Source organism: Brienomyrus brachyistius, chromosome 23 (genome assembly GCF_023856365.1).
Source record: "Brienomyrus brachyistius isolate T26 chromosome 23, BBRACH_0.4, whole genome shotgun sequence".
NCBI lineage: Eukaryota > Metazoa > Chordata > Actinopteri > Osteoglossiformes > Mormyridae > Brienomyrus > Brienomyrus brachyistius.
Window position 1 is genome coordinate 7,392,471 of NC_064555.1, and position 18,151 is coordinate 7,410,621.

The 18,151-nt window shown below is 44.6% G+C and overlaps 1 protein-coding gene across 1 annotated transcript in view; it reads left to right on the forward strand.

Moving 5' to 3' along the window:
* The window catches only part of csmd3b (CUB and Sushi multiple domains 3b), a 421,904-nt gene that overhangs the window by 95,448 nt on the left and 308,305 nt on the right, over positions 1 to 18,151 (forward strand). Inside the window, exon 3 of the mRNA XM_048993485.1 lies at positions 14,696 to 14,918. Coding sequence (XP_048849442.1) covers positions 14,696 to 14,918 — 223 coding nt within the window. The remainder of the gene's footprint in view (positions 1 to 14,695; positions 14,919 to 18,151) is intronic.

Consider the following 18,151-nt stretch of genomic DNA (forward strand, 5'->3'; position numbering starts at 1 on the left):
AAATAAAAATAGTTCCTTCAAGCACATGCCCGGATTTGCCAGCTTGTTGGGGTAAACACATCAAGAAGGTGTACATGCAAGTAAAGGCGAGTGCTGACCAGTGATGGCGGTGGTTTTGAAGGGGCCATTCTCGGGTCTAATTAGTCATTTTTAAGTGCTTCTGAGAGAGGTGGAAGGGCTTTGTACAGCTCCGAGGAGGCACTGAGGGAGCAGCGAGCTCCCTCATTAGTCAGGGATGATACGTGCATGCTTATAACTTGCATATATACGCCGAATTTGCTGTGTGACGCCAGCATCGTAGCGAGCTGTGCGGAGCCTGCGTCCTGACTGTCATTTTCTGGGAACGACAGTCTGCCTTAATGCCCTCCTCCTGCCATTCGCGAGTCAGAACGTTCCAACTGTCTGCGCCTCTAAGCTTTTCCATTCGAAATTCCTCTGGACGCCATTCCCCACCAAATGTTTTATTATTTTCTCCTTTATTTTGAGCCTTTATCTGCTCTGACGATGCACTCGGTTTGCTCTGCATTGCTAAAAGAAAGTCTCTGCAAAGAGCCCATGGGGAAACAAAGTTAAATTCTGGTCTGTATTGGCTAGGAAAGTAAGTGTTTTTCATTGTTTTGCTTTTGTTTCTTAACAAATGCCTCCTACAACTAAACCTTTCACAAGTTAAATTTCTGAAGTTGCTGTATTCTTAGTCTACTTAGATTATTATTTACAGAGAAAAAAACATTTTGTGTATGGATATAATACATGTAAATATTATGTGTATTATGGTGTAAATGGAATTTTTATATTGTGTATATTTATATTTTTATATATTTACATGTTTTCCATCCATTCATCCATTTTCCAAACCGCTTTTCCTACTGGGTCGCGGGGGGTCCGGAGCCTATCCCGGAAGCAATGGGCACGAGGCAGGGAACAACCCAGGATGGGGGGCCAGCCCATCTCAGGGCACACTCACACACCATTCACTCACACATGCACTCCTACGGGCAATTTAGCAATGCCAATTAGCCTCAGCATGTTTTTGGACTGTGGGGGGAAACCGGAGTACCCGGAGGAAACCCCACGACGACATGGGGAGAACATGCAAACTCCACACACATGTAACCCAGGCAGAGACTCGAACCCGGGTCCTAGAGGTGTGAGGCAACAGTGCTAACTACTGCACCACCATGCCGCCCCATATTCATGTTTTATTTCAATAAAACGTGGATCTGCATCAAAAAAGGATCGCATTAAAACGTGGTAAAAAATGGTATGAACAAGGTCATAATAAAAATAAGACTTGGTAAAGCCTGTACTTGAGATGTAGCCAACCTAATGGCTCACACTTCACACGATGGGCCTGATTGGTCAATCATGATTTAACTAATGGACACAGAGAGCTGGATGTAATTTGTTGTGTTTTATGTCTTTATTTTGTCGGAAACATGCTTGGTGTAATATAATGAGTTAAAATATAATCCTGTGCAATATAATCAGGTGTGCAATTTTCGGTCCCTTTGAAACAGCACTTCATGGTATATAACGAATGTTCATTGTCCTCCCCACACCCCCCCCCCCCCCCTCCCTACTGCCTCCTAAAGCCTTGTTGACTGTTTTAATCCCTTCATAACCCACTGGCTGAGTTTGAGTTCTGCGGCTTGTTCTTATGATTTCTGCAGTAGTGGTCGTGCTGGGAATGAAGGGTTATTCTTCAATATCTAATAAACAAATGCGCTAAAAGATCGATAGAAAGGGGAAAATTAGCCTGTGATATACAGCTCTTACCACAAGGCTAATCTGGATGTATTCTTGGTAGGAGAGTGCACTAGTATTTATCTGCTGGGATTTATAAGGGGATAATTAAAAGCACTTTACTATTTAAAGGACACCGACATAGGTGGTTGGCTATTGCTGATGAGGGGAGTTTCAGAGCATGCAGGCGGGTGTCTACAGATGACCCTGACGAGACATTATCTTATACTGTACTTCTGTCATGCAGAACTGTGCAGTAATATATATTTAAAGGGCAGACAGGTTAGCTGATTTTTTTCTTGCTAGGAATTTGTGTGTGTGTGTGGGGGGGGGGGGGGTAATTTTACATATATAAATAAAATTAGTCAGTGCTCACATCACTCTGTGGATTGCGGGATCTGAACCGACAACCTTCCGATTACAAGCACAGAGCCATAACCTGCTGAGCCACACAACGCCCTCAGCACTTTTTAGAACGTCTTTGTGAGCTGTGTTACTCAGAGCACTTATCTTTTGTTGAGCCATACGTGACTATGAATAGGCAGCATCTGCGTCCTGTGTGGGCTGTGCGATCGCGATGTAATTTCAAATGAGCATGAAGCAAAACTCGCACTTCGGCTATGGGTTGGTTGAAAAAAGATCATAGCATCTCCCCGGTTGGTTTTTCAGAATCATGGAATCAAAACAGGATACAATCCAAAGAAACCAAATCACACGTTAAGGACTGATGGTCCCTTTTTGAGTAAAACTAATGTGTAGTTCATGTGTTTTATATAAAATACATAATTTATTATTGTTGTATATGGTATCCAGGGTTCAAGTCTCTGCCATAGCTCTGTCTCCTCGTCTTGTCATGGGGTTCCTTCCACAATGTATAAAGAAATGAAGGTTAATCTGAGTTGCCGAACTGTCTGCAGGTGTGAATGCTTGTGAATGGCGCGCAATGGGTGGCCCCCCCTGTTCTGCGTTATTCCCTACCTTGCATAGGGCAATGAAAATGAAATGAAATGAAAAATGGATGGATGCGTGGATGGTACAGAAATAAGTACATTGCTCTAAGTACACAGGAATGATAATATTTTAGATCTAAAGTAATCCCTCGGTAGGGAGTCAGATACAGACAATTTCATATATTGGTTTCATAATGCAAGGTATTTATTGCTTAAGGATTTTGCTTTATTGCCACCTGACTGATCTATTGTACTATTTCAGGTAATCAAATGTCAATGTTCACTTAATGTAACCTGAATGTTACATTGCACTGTAGCTCCCCACGTTAAAATGAGCAAGTCTATACAGATCACTCTCTCCCTTAGAGGTGTTTAATATTTTTTCATTGTCAAATATAACAATATTTTCACTCAGATTATTCCGTTCTCATTCTGTTCGTAGGATCTGGGCACATAAGGAATGTTAGTAGTATTTTCAGTCATCTCTGTGGAATCATATAACTTAATTTTTTATGACTGTGACCGTGCATCCCACACTCCCCTCCAGCCTGTGCCGGAATATTTACTCTAATACACTTACCGCACATTGGGCGCCGCTACAGGCTTTGGGCCCTATGAAAGCACATTATATTGGACCGCCAATCCTGAATTAAGTTTAGATTTTTTTAGAATCCTCCTAACTTTCCTCCCCTTCGCAGCGCCCCTGATTGTGAAACAGAATTTTTAGAATCGTACAGCTACTCAGGGATTTCCTTAATAGAATTATGCTTTGTTTTTAATGAGCACTCATTTATTCATTCCACACTGGGTTTCTTTTGAACAAAAACGGTATCATTGTGATTAAGAAATTAAGCTGTCGTAGGCTTTCCAGGCAAGCCCCTGGGCTATGATGCTGAGCACTCAGGAAGCCCAGTGCAGGGCGCTCGCTGTCTGATCGCGCAGCCCCATCGGGGGACCGTGACCCGACTGCGTCCCCCGGCAACGTCGTGCTGCGCCTGGGAGGAGAGCGGAGAGGCAGCGCCGGGTTACCGCTTCATTCACTTAGCGGAACGTGGCAATAATCGTGCGTGTGAGTCACGCCAACCCGCTGCGCGGAGTCCAGCACCGCGCAATGAGTCTCCCAAAAGAAGATTTCATGCCGACATCTTTTTATAAACAGGCACTTATGTAAAGGTTACTTGACGCTCCCCCCTGATGTTGCCCCCTTTTTAAAAAAAAAATAATAATAATACAATACGCCTGTTAAAAGCCAGTGGGGCTGAGGGGCTTTACTTTTAGATACAATGGGAAAGAGTTTGTAAAGCTCAGTACAATAAAAGTGGCGAGACAGAATATTAACCAGCACAATAGCCTGTGTTCAGGAGGTTCAGTTACAGTTTATTTAAAGATTTTAATTAGAAAAACATGATTCAGTACTAAAGCGAAATCCTCTGGAGAACCTGGGTGTTTCCCAATATGCGTACTTGATTGTACTTGTGTTCTCGCTAACCCATTTTATGTCATCTTCCATCGCCGAGGACCAGTTCCAATACTAAGAACAGAAGTGCAGAGGATGATAAATATCCCCGGATGTCGTTCTTGCCCCGTCTCAAACATCAAGAACACATCAGTTGCATTCTCGCCAAAGGAGACCAATTTCATGATTCATTGCGCCCCAAGTTCGTTCTTGGGAGGCAAGTTAACAAGAATGCTCCTGTCGAGACCACAAGTAGGATCTTTGGCTTTGGTCGGTTTCATAGAAAAATTGATACGGACATTCTGTGTTCGTTTTTTTTCCAAGGCAGACGCCCTAATCCGGGGTGGTCCTGGAAAATCCTGGATGGGTGGCAGCTCTGTCTGTCACAGTCAGCAAGAGCTCAGGGCAGCAGTACACCGTGGATGGCCGTCCATCACACAATACATACACAGTCTAAAGATACCAATTAGACTAACTGCTTGTTTTTGGACTGCGTGAAGAAACCAGAGCAGCTGTGTAAATCCCAGCAACGTGGGAGGACAAATTTCACACACACAGCTGGGCCACGTTTCCAACCCCAAACCACAGAGGTGTGTCACCTACTGAGCCACTGGGCTTCTAACGGGAACCTACTAAAATATCAGAAATTAAATTTTCTTTATCCATTAACCCTCAGCTACAGTAGATCGGTAAACTCCCTGTATCCCTGCCTACACTGTCGGAAAAACAGGGTACAGCCCAGCAGGGATGCAGCTCAAGATATTGGCCCCCAAACCCATGCCAATGCAAATATGTTCCAAATATTTTAGGGCCCCTGTCAATCAGGGGCTCTTGGAGTTGTTCTAACTAACCCTCCCCATTTAAAGCACCCTTGCAGCCCAGGTACAGCATTGTTCATCAGGGTACAAACAACATTAATGTACCCCCAGTGGTACAAAAATGGGCCTCAAGGTCCCATTACCTTAAATTAGCCTAAAAGGTACATTTACCTACATCTAGGGTACAATTGGCAGACCCTTGAGGGTACAGCAGCAGTGACAAGCAACTGTACCTTCAAAGGTATAAGTTGGTACTTTTTTCTGACCGTGTATAATATTCTGTTTTTTCATTTGATCTCTACAATAATGGTTGACGTCTTTATAAACGTATCTTCACATTCACAAGAAGCGATCTGTGCTGAGCCTGTGTGTGTGTATGTTTGCAGAGGTCATGGATTCTAGCCTGTGTGTCAGCATGCCTTCTGAGGCTATGAAATTAAGACTGAAATGTAGCCGATGCCACATGGGTGTTCCTGCAGGGCATGAATTCAGTGTGTTTTGTGCGTATTCATTGAAAGCGTGAAATGTAGCACTGAGGCCATGAAATGTAGCTTGGCTGAGGGTGTGAAGTTCATCCCATGTTGTGTGTCTTCCTTGAGAGTTTAGCCTACGGTGTGTGTGTGTGTGTCTTTAAGACTCTCATGTCTACACGCGTGTAGTGTGCTGTTTCAGCAGTTCACTGCTGCTGCGGTCACATGTTTGAACTGCGGGAGATCTGGATTGGTATGGGTTACCATGCTCGTTACAGCTTGTACATCTGGGGGTGCTGGGACCATCTCGGTCGGAGTGTGGGAAAGCATCACTCAGGCCGGGAGCCCAGTACCATCCGGATGTCACCGCGAAGCTCCCTTGTTGTAGAAACAGCCGAAAGAGCGGAAGAGACGAAAATGTCCACCGTCCAAGGGGACTGGACAGGATTATTGGTGAGCCGGTGGATGGCCTGGTATCGATCATGGTGGTTAAAGACAGCTGGTGTGAGACCAAGTCCAGTTTAATTAATCCCAAATGCAGCCGCTATGAGCTATAGCCGTCCCAGAATGACGAGTTCTCTGGTTTCCCTCCTCCTATCACCGACGGCGTGTCAGCTTGCCAGAAAGTAGCTGCTGATAAATAACTGACCAACACTGAACCATGTTTGTATTCAGTCTGAGATTTAGGAAATGTTTGGAGGTAATGCGAGTGGAGAACACATTGACCTAGCAGGTGTCTCCTCTAGGTATTACGCCTTGCCTTCACTTCTCTGTGTGTCAAGTTTGCCTCTTACCCCCCTGTTTGCGTTGGCTTCCTCAGAATGGTCTGTTTTTCTTCCGCCGCTGTCCGAATCCATATCCTTTGCATGAAGTGGCTTCTGTAAATTGCCCTAAGTGTGTAATTGCAGGCTGCATGAGGATGAGCTGACATCCTGTCCAGAGTGTAGCCCTCTGCTGCTGACAGGTTTTTAAAAACTTTCCTTTACTTATTCTAAGAAAATATCTGCCATTCATTGATTCTTTGGCAAAATAACGTTTCTGGTTTGAATTCTCTTTGCTCTGCATGCATCATGCTTTCCGTTGCATCGCGCTAATTTCCTTTCGCTTCTTGCATCTATGATGGTGATGGTGAATTGGACAGCCACTGATATATACAGCATATCCCTTTTATCTCCTGGGTTGCACGTTTCAGCGTGCGTTGTGGACGCACATCATGGTGCTCGCTCTGGCCCTGTGGTTAAGGCCAGCTGCAAGATTTTTGTCTGACAGGCTACTTTTAGTACAATTTGAGTGAGAACATTTGGGAATCGCTTGACATTTACGTTAGGCTGACATGATACCTCCCACTGGTACTAAGCTGACCCAATAGCTGTATCCTTTTCACATTTACTTGTTTATTTATTTACACTGTCTTCTGTAAGTTTGGGAAAAGTGAAGCTACAATCTGTACTGCGCACTCAGGCTGCTGAAATCTGAGATAAAAATATGACAATTCTGTGCTGTTTTACGATAACATTGCTATTTGTGTTTGCAAAATTAGACAAGAACTTTCACTGAAATCACTCTATAGTTTCTCTAGCACAGGCTATAGATATAGGTGAATTCTGCTGGTTTTGTATACAGATTTTTGCAGCCATTGCACGGAAAGCAGCTGATATTGAATGCAACAGTTGCTACACCTGTGTCACCATCTCGTTCTGTCCAGGAATGATGAGGGTGGTCCTTGGGGTCTTAATTAAAGCCAGTCCTCATGTATTATGAGCAGCTAGCTTTGCTCAGAGCTCAGTCTTGATACTTTTGGAGGGTACGACTCCATATTCCATACCTGTCTGCTAGAGTACGTCTCCTTTACCGTGTTTCCTGCATGCCGCAATCTCATCTCCTAATCTGTGAGTCCTGCTTGCTGCGGTCTAGTCTCTCTGACAATGCAGGAGATCCCATATTCAATTATTAATTCATCAAAACAGAATGTGGGGAATAAATGCAGGCAATGTCACTTCAAACTGCAAAATCCCCCCATCACTGATATCGCAGGCAGTCTGATAAGTGGTAGATAATTAATACTAGTGAGCAAGGTTTTACCTCACGAGGGCGACTACTAGTACCACACAATCAACACTGAAATGCCTAGATGGGCAACTCATACATGACTAATATAAATATTGTGAGGATTCAAAGGATTCAAAAGGGTATTGTCATTTGTACTGGTACTGAGTTCAATAATAATCATGACGTCATCATCATACAGGCCATTGTGACTGATATTGACTATGTGAAACTGAGTGAAAGAACTGACAATCTTTGTGATTGTCACTGTTAAATGATACATTAGGAAATATCTGTGTAAAACATTCCTTCTTCATAGTAGGAGAAAACAGAGATTTAGCTGGGGCTCTCACCAAACAAGGGGTTTGTCTCAGTCTCTGTTTTTCGCCGATTTCCAAATCCTGCTAGTTTGAAGCACTGGCATACAGTATATGGTGTATGTACTCCTGAGTGTGCGGCTCTAAACACAACACAGCATGTCCAAAAATACCTTCACCTAAAAACGGGCGCTTATATTTCCGGCGATGGGACTGAGCGAGCGAGCGCAGGTGGTGTACAGCTGGGCGTGATGTGAGCAGGTGGGGGGGCAGAGTGCGGGGTCGACCCCCCGCCCATGCCCCAAGAAGGATCCTGCTCGCCGTGAACCTGCGATAACACCTTGACATTTTTCTCGCAGGCTGACGCACAGCTTCTCCCACTTAAAGCCCCATTTACGGGAGAAGAGCTCACCTTGGGGGGGTGTGTGTGTGTGGGGGGGGGGTGTTCTTCGGGATGGTCGACAAGGCACCTCGCTCCAGCTGCCTGCTTGCTGGGATGGCACCAGACGCAAAGCTCTGCTTCCCCGTTGGGACATTTTCCACAGGCGCGAAGTAAAGTCATTCCATCACTATCTGAAAGGCCTTGCACAGGAGAGACAAGACACATTGCCTCTCATTTTTCTCCAAAGCATCTCTCCCCTTCGTCTTGGCAAAAACCACACAAATACACTGAAACCATGGGCAGCTGTAGAGTAGTGCGGAGATGAAAGCAATTAATCCGAGGTTCATCTGGAGGTCAGTCTCCATCTTTCACTCCTCTATTTCAAAAGCATTTAGGAAATCCATTCTGTGAATTCAAAATATCTGTTTGTCCTATTTCTATTTCATGTAGGTATTTAATTTATTGTTCTGGCAGATTTGAAAAGTTAAATACCGACATGAATGCTTAAAAAGGAGAAAGTTTGGTTTAGTGACAATATGTATAATGTTTTTTTAACAGGTTATAGCACATTCTTGCAAAAAGCACTTTCACGCAGAATAACTAAAAAAAAATGCTGGTAAAAGAGTGATCAAAGTGTACGAGGAAATGTAGCGAGCAGCGTAACAATGTAAATTTGCAACAAGAGTAAGTTAAATTTTAGCATGTTGACATAATACCACTGCCTCGTGCCCATTGATTCCGGGATTGGCTCCGGGCCCCCCGCGACCCAGTAGGATAAGCGGTTTGGAAAATGGATGGTGGTTTGGACATAATACCAAAAATAAAATCAAATAGAACAAAATGCAAGACAAATTCTGTTTATACAACAGGGACTGAAATGAGCACTAAGATATTTAAATGACAGCTTCAATTCTCTGTCTGAAGTAGGTGCTATTCAACCACCTAAAAGGCATTTGGTTTTTGTTTGTTTATTATTTGAGCACTTTATTAAGACAGATTCCAAGGGGAGGACAGTCCCTTTGAGAATATGTACTTACTGTATTTGAATTGCAAATGTGAATCTCTGTGTATGATACTAAGTGTTTCCTATCACGTCTAATACTTCGGATAATGGCCTGTACAAATTGCGGTTATACGGTGATCTTTATTACAGGAATGGGCTGGTGCAGTCATTATTAGGCCGGTGCTGATTGGTGGTAAATGAGATCAGCATCCCAAATTCGGTATTCAGGTTAAGGTATGGCAATACTGTGAATAAGCAACCCAGCCTCTGTGGGACTTGCGGATGAATGAATGAATGAATGAATGAACAAATGAATGAATGATTGTTAAATTTATATAGCGATTTTCAGAGCACCTAAAGAGCATTACAGAAGCAATGGGGAGCCACTTAAACTACAACCACTGTGTATCACCCACCTGGATCATACCACGGCAGCTATTCTGAGTCAGTACACTCACCACACAGTAGCTAAGGTGGTGAAGGGACAGGAGAGAATTAGATATAGTGGATGATTAGTTGACAAGATTTGCAAGGGCCACAGTGGGAAAATTTAGCCGGGACATCATGGTACCACGCCTACTCTTTAGAAAGATGCAGATATATTTTATGACCTCAGAGAGTCAGGACCTCCGTTTTACATCTCAATCAATGGACAGCACCATTTTTACAAAACAGCGTCCCTGTCACTGCATTGGGCCTGTTGGCCACACCAACACATCTTCTAGCAACAGCCCAGCTGTAAGCCTGTCTGTGTATGTGTATCTGCAGAGCCTCACAAGAGATACACAAAGCTTGATGTTCATTCGCAGTCATACATTTAAAAAGCACTCTATAAAGGGTCATACATAAGAGCATACACAGAGCTCTCATGAGCACTAAAATCCATGCGAAACCCATAGTTTCATGAGCCACACATAAATCCCTAAGCTCATAGCTTAGGTAAAGCCACTCATAGGAAGCGCTGCCTGCATTGTCAATGGCTCATGAGACGCTCACTAATTGTGCCCGGTGGTTTGCACTGATGGCTCATGGGAGTTTTACTTAAACAAAAATATTCTGCGGGCATAATGAAAAAAAATTGCAGAGGAGGTGGGTCCAAGACATCTGATTGGTTGGTGCCACCTCCTCCACAACCTGATTGGTTATCTCTCTGAACCAATAATTTTTCATTCTGCCCTCAAAACATTTTTGTACAAGTAAAACTCCCGTGAGCACACAGATGCAGCTCAACGTGCTTGCAGCATTTGTGGAATTTTCTGAATGGCAATTAGCCGCATCTCTCATGAACTCCCCTGCAGCCATTACGTTTTGACCACGCACCTTGGGATTAGCTAGGCCGGTAGCATTGGGCCAGCTTGCAGCATCCTCTTTCAATCTATTATGGAAGGGAAACGGACCCCATCTGCAAAGAAGCAGGTCCCTACTTAAGCTTGTTTCGGCTTGTTTACCTCAGATTCCAATCCAGTTGACACCAGGGGTATTAAGGGGTGCATAATTATTTTTTAGTTTATGAGTAATTGTTACCTTAAGGCACTTCTGTCTGGGGAACGGCAAATCCTATATTTCTGACATTGAAAAGTTAAAGGGCATTAATAACCATACATCGTGTCCCTGTATAGAACAGGCAGTTAAATTGCTCGGGCAATTTGCATTAGCATGGTAATTGCAATCCATCCACATAGTGGTAATAAGTACTGTATTAAATCTGAAGGGGTTTAATGGCTATGGAGAACTCTAAGGCCCGTACCTTAAGTCGGTTATAGGGTATCTGCACGCCAAAACAGTTTTGCATCCTTTAGATCATAGAAAAAAGGAGGAAATCACTTTATAAGAGGACATCATAAATGCAAATATCATGTATATTTATACAAATACCGTGATGGATGCCAGCATTTTTACTGGAATTCAGCCTATATTCAAATTCTAATATATCATTTTTTGCAAAGTGTTTATTTATTTGACAAAGATACACATTTTTTGGAGCATTTGCATAAGGTGTCACATTGGGAAGCCTGACACAGATATTTTGATCCCACACCATGATGCTCCATCCATCCATCCGTCAACTTCGAATTGCTTATCATACAAAGGATCACAGTAATACCATCATACTGTAACAATCTCACTCACACCAAGGGTTTCCTGTCTCTTTCAGATTTAAAAATACACAAGCAGACAGCAGAGAGCGGCCTCTTTGGCCACAGCGTCGTACCCAGGAAGCGGCTCGCAAAGGGCGCCCTTCCCTTTCCGGTCGTTTTCAAAAAACAGGTTCAGCGCAAGATAAATGATCCTGACCGTCTGATGCGTACAAGGGGTTTTACACAGCCGGCAGAGGGGGACCGGGCTGCTTCCAGTTACGTGGTTGGCCGTAAGAAAAAAAACACAGTCCTGAAAGGCTGACCTGAGGTGTCTAGCGGGGCCTTTGTTGTAAATATTGGGAAGCAGACATGCTGGCTGCTTGAGAACAGCGAGTGGGGGGGGTCGGGCGGCTTGGTGCCAGGGCGAAAACGAGCTGTGTGCCTCTGCCAGTGGACACGAGGGACACGGGTACTCCACGGCTCTCTGCGGTGGCATGTCTCCGTGGTGATCACCCCCCCCCCCACACACACACACACACACATGCACCTGTGCCAATTCCAAAGAGCAGCATCTTTATGCACCTGCTGATTTAGCATTTGTTTGCATTTTTAAATGCAAGAAAGCAGCGACGCAGAGGTGAACGCTAGTCCTGAGAGTTAATCCGCGAGTCAGCGAGATGCAGGAGAGCCGCCAGGCCGCTATCCAGACTGACGGTTTTTCTCAGGCCTGCCGTTGTGGGGAAAGCCCACTCAGGTGCCTGTCCACCCCGAGACTGGCCAGGCTTGATCCGGAACCTCCGGCCGACAGGCCGAGCGTGGCGTTCGCCCCCGGCTCTGGAGGGGCTGCTGTCAATCCCGCTGCGAACATCTGCACCAGCTGCTCCAGAGGACAGGGGGCGAGCAGGGAGCTGCCAATGTTGATTGCTGGCTCGACGCAGTAATTAGAATGCGCCGTCAGTCAGCATGGAGATGAGTGTGCCGCGGATGCCGGGATTTAGTGGGGATGTTTATCGCGGGATGACGGATGAAGAATGATGGCAGTGGTCACTTCTGTTTGAGGGCCAGATGCAAGGTCTGGCAGCAAAGTACCCAAACATTTCATCTGAACATCTTCAGGGGCATAATATTACACCTACCATCTAATAACACAGTCAAAAATGAAAAGCTATACTATCTAAAAACAGATCTACGGTAGACAATACTACTTGTTAAAGAACAAGTTAAAAGTTAAAGCACTCTTCTGATTTATCCACCCTTGACAAAATAAATTTGATCACGTTTTAGGCTGCATTTATGAAAATGCTTAATTCCAGTTGCTCAATAACACATTCTTAGTCTTTCTAAAGTCCTTTTTTTTATAACTCTGGTTCTCCACACGCCTCGAATAATTGGATTAAAATCACAAGAGGCGGCATGCGGGGCAGCGAATCCGCAATAATCTTCCCACAACCAAAATTGCTGATGCAAAAACCCGAAGCTAGTTGCGATAATTAATGAGACAAACGATGACAAACACTGGAAGCGCGCTTGTCTGCTTGGCCGTTGCCTTCAAAGTGACAAGGCTGGATTAGACGGTACACGTGTAACGGATGTTTCGCCATGCCTTCCGGCACATTCCAGGGTGCGCTGTCAGGACGCAGAAGTCTTGTCGGGAATAAGTCGTCTCTCAAACCGTTCCCAGATCGGCCGAATCGTTAACCTCAATGAACGAAAGCGGAGATGACGGCATAAATTCGTGTACAGCGATCTGTTCATCTCCTTTCTCGGTGCGTTTAAACTGAGAACTCGGGCGATGCTGTAGTACCATTTCCACGCACTGGTGATGGCCGCTTATTTCACTGAATTAGCCGTGACTAGGGCAGTCGGAGCCCGCTCTCTGAATATGTAGGTGTATTTTATATCACCGTGTCACATTGAATGTCGTGCGTATTTAACGCTAAGGGGGAGGTGAGAGGATCAAGTTGCTTTTATTAGGCTGATGATTGGCTCATCCGAACAGACCTTAAAAAAGAAGGGTTTAATGGGTTTTTGTGAGTCATGCTGTCTGTGTTAGAATGGCTATGCTAAACCTCTCTCCGAGGCGTGAAACACCTCCTTCTTTAGGGAAGGTAAGGGGAGAAATAGTGCATCCTAATTGTGTTCATTCATTTCCTCAGCAAATAAACGCACCATACATCTGGCTAGGGCAACATTTGTACCCAAAATAGGTAGCATGAAAGTAATTCATTGACATACCCATGGAGAATATTTTAATGATCGAGTCATCATGTGTTGAACTAATGATGTCCTTTCACTATGTATTTTAATTAAACACTGTAATCTGATTTGCCCTTCACGTCTCTTACTGCATTTACCTGGGAAAAAAAAACAGAATATTGAGGGAACTGAAAAATGACATTTTCATAATTGCGGTCTGCTGCAAACCTCAGGTGACTGGACGAAAATTGACTTGGCTTGAACAGCATAAAAAGAATAATTAAGCACGCGTCCGCCCATTAGCAGCACGGTGTGAAACGGGCATCCCCGCTACTGTCACGTTTGTTCTGGCTTTCCGTCCGTTTGTGGTAATGGCGCTTCACCTTTCCGCGTACGGGATCCCATTCCGGTTTGTCGGCGAATGACAGAAAATCGCCAGGGGTCAAGCATTTCGGGGTGATCCGAAAATTGTTTTTACACCACGGACACCCCAGAACCGTCTGAGCCTATTAATCCTCACCAGCAGTCACGGGATGCGGCTGCCGGAATAATTTTGCCATCCATATTTTTTTTTTAATTGCCCCCAACCGTCTTTTTTCATTCACGTCAGACTGTAATTAGAGAATTTCTATGCGCGGATTCTCTAAATTCTGCTTCCAGAATGTTCCCTGATGACTACATCACATGTATATATTTTATATGAACTTGGTATTATACATGCAACACACACAAAACATAAAAGCATTCAGTTAGAGATATTTCTTTGTGTTTTGCTGCAGTCTGCCGGGAATTGTATGAAAATAGGGGAGAAGGGGGGATGTTATATAGCTATATGAAATTCTGCTGTATTAAACAAATAATACAAATATTTAAACATTTCAATATCCAGAAGTGCACTTTTTAGTCTTCGCTGAATCTGAATGCTGTTACCTGGTTGTGTGTGTTGATGGTATATGTACTCTTACACAGATCTCTAACACATGTTGGTCTGTATGGCAGACCTCTGAAGATTTAAGGGGGAGAAGAAACCCCCCCCGGCTAGACTGTCCATCAATTCTGGAGCTATTATCCACTTTCTGCAGAGCCAAGGTTGATGCTAGAAGCATCTTCCCTTGGCATTAAAATGAAATGTAGTCAAGCTCCGCATTCTCCAAACAACAGTTGCTTTTATGTCCTGTTCCTGGGAGAAGGTTCTGGAATGCTCTGACACGGAACTGTGCGTTTTCTTCCTTTCAGGTTTCATTTATACCTGCGGAGGGACGTTAAAAGGGAGGAACGGTACCATAGAGAGCCCTGGCTTTCCTTATGGATATCCGAACGGCGCAAACTGTACGTGGGTCATTGTCGCCGAAGAGGGGAACAGGATCCAGATTGTCTTTCAGTCGTTTGCGGTGGAAGAGGAGTACGACTTTTTGTCGTTGTACGACGGCCATCCACACCCAGCGAACTTCAGGACCAGGTGGGTAACCTTCAAAGCACCTCACCGCCGAGGTTCATTTTACGCGTTTGGTACTTCAAAGGTGCAAGCTGATGCCTCCTGGAAGCTCGCGTTGATGAATTGAGCTGTACAAGTGAGCAGAGGAGAGCAGAAAAAAAACTTCCATGTGCCTTTAGCGGTGATTCATTTTCACCTCCGATCTAAATTGAACTCTGGCTTTGGAGGAGAATTCTCTCATTAACTCCACACATTTGATTTGATGACCAGCAGTGATAAAAACCAGTCTACTGTAATATTTGGTGTAAATGGAAACAAGATAGCGTGTATCTTAAGCCGATGGCTCACATTAAATAGCCGCAGAGAATTCTCCTAAGGTAATTGTGTACAAAAATGCGTTTCGCTCTCATTTGAGGACATCATAATTGCGTCACATTATGCTAATGTGTCCAGAGCTCCAACACACATCTTTCAAAAAATTTTAAGGCCATAGACTGCATGTTTGAATTGTTGCAGCGTTTGTTTGTGCATCTCCAAAAGGGGGCGCTCTTGTCAGCATGCCTTAGGGAAGCTCTACCTGGCCTTTGCTGGCAACCTGCTGCTGCCCCCAAGGGGTGACACCTTGCAGGATTCTGGATGCATCATGAATGTATGCTGTCCAGGTTTCTGCCAGCCAGTGAGGCAACCCCCAGTGCTGGGGGGGGTCCCCATGATGTGGAACGTCGGCCATCTGTAGCACTTCAGATTTAAGGAAAAATACATAAACAAATAAAGAAACGTTAAAATGACTGCCCCTCAGGAAGTGAGGTTGAGGGCGTAACCTAGGAACGGTGGAGGAAAACAGATGCAGGACGGCGTGATACGTGCTCATAGAGTGAAGGATTTGGTGCATCTCTACCTCAAATCGGCAGCTGAAATGGCATCTTGTGCAGTCACACTAAATACATAAATAAAGGCGTTTACGAGCGTCACGGCTGCCATGTACACCGTACCTTTCCCGGCACGGATGTCAGTCGTGGAGACGCGTGCAAACGGCGTCACCATATTCCTGAGTCAAGACCCAGGCAAATAGGGGCGTAGATCGATATGATTCTAATTAACACCTTAATTTGTTTTAAATCTGATCTAAATTAAGCATCACCCTGTCCCCTCAACACGGCCCCACGAGTTAAAGAGCTGCCTTAGCTCCCCCCCCCCCCCCCTGTCATCATTAAGGAGGGTTCTATCGGGGGGAGAGGGCGGGTCTGACAGCAGGGCGTGGGGGTGGAGCGGCCGGGGGGAGTTGAGAGGAAGTAACCATGGTGCCAAATAACTGACACCCTATGACTCAGTTTTACATCAACTGTGACTATTCATATTTCCTGCCTGTAATGTTGTAATAAGCATTGTACAGGAAATCTGTGCCACATACAAAGGCCAATCTGACGCCCTCCCCAGTGTCACCCCCGATTCAGAACACCTTAAGCTGTCCATACGCATTTAAGGGCGTCTGCAATTGATTGGAAGTTATCTAGAAATATTTACGCATCGCTTTACATTTACGCATCACCATTTAGAAAGGGCTTAAGTATTAACCGAAAACTCGAAACGAAATGGAGGGATGTCTGGGAGATAATTTGGTCTGTATCCAGGCCCGATTCGCCAAATGCCAAATGTGAAAGGCCTTTTTAGGTCATGCGGAAAACACAAGTGGAAATCGGTCATTTTGGATTGGGTAGCACCAAAGACGGAATTCCAGGAGGCTCCTAGTGTAAGGTAATTGTAGATACTCTGTGCATAGCGTGCAGAGTGTTATTGACGAGCAGACTGGTGATACACAGATGGTTCTCTGCTGCTCGGGGCACATTAAAGTGTGAGAGTCATTCAGCATTGGACAGTGACGTGTTTGGCCGACAAGAGGCAACAGATCACTCATTGGCTTTTGTTTTTAAAAGCATTAAAATTCACATCTTCAAGAGTGTGCGCTGTATCGATTTAGCGGTTGTGGATTGAGAGCGTCTGCTTGCGAATCAAAGTAATGGACCGTGAGGATTCATTTCATCTTATTCTTCCTTTCCGCTTCAGACAGATTCGCAGGAACAAGCCGCGGCCCGGATCAAAAGCTAACGTGCAGCTCGCTTTCCGAGAGCTGCACCTGCTCCTGTATGGGATTACTGTCGCTCAAACGATGCATGTAAATTCTCCTCAGATGACTAACTCTGCAAAAGATGTCGGGGGGGGGGCTTGTGGGTGACGTTTAAAAAATGGGGAAGGAGGAGCTAAATCCACAAGGTGCCGTTTGCGGGGTTTGGCATTGTCAGACATCCCCTTCCACCCCCCCACCCCCCCCCCCCCCCCCCCCCGCATACATCGACTCTCCATGTCTGTCACCGCCTGTTGGCTGTGAGGAACCTCCCGCTCTCTAGAGCGGATACCCCGGTCTTGCTCGTCAGGTCTGTCGCCATTGGCATCTTGGCGCAGTAAAGCTTCCAGAAGGCCTGGGATCGGCAGTCACATGTGCATCATATGTACATGCAGGGGGGGGTCTTCAAGGCAGGCCTTGCAGAAAGCGGTGCTGGGTGACGTGGAAGCCTTTGGAGATTTCTGTAATTCTTCCTGCAGTCAGATCAATTGTGAAAAACCTTTACAGAGATTTAGGGGTTGAGGGATGTCCATTGCAGCTGCTGATGGGGACTCATGATAGCTGCAATTTAGCATTAAAGGTCATATTTGCTGTTTGCTTTGCTATAAGCTTACTCCTGTATGCCTAGGTTGGAGCACAGACAAAGGATAAAGATTGTTATTTTGATATTGCCATGGATAGAGGGAGATTTACAGTCAGCTATCTAACACATAAATATTTATGAGAGGTAAGGTATGCACGGCTTATCAATGGAGTCACTTCAGCTACTTTTGCTGCCACCCTGTGGTACACACTTGTAATGTACCTCAGGTTAAAAAAAAATAAAAAATCATACATGTTTATTTAGGGACCAGCCTCCATCTTTGCATACTTTAAAAACCATGATTGATAAGGTTATCTACTTTAGTGCAACTTTTCCAACTTATTACAACCTTTATATTATATAACAAAAGACTTTCGTAACCCTTTATTCTACATTAGCCTAGTAACACATTGAGTAATAGTGTTCAGATAAACTATGAGTTCATTATTCATAATTAAGCTAATAAGCTTGCATAGTTCCTGGTGGTATAATATATACAAAATATACATACATTAAATATAAATACACCCCTTTAACCTTTTTATTGATCTT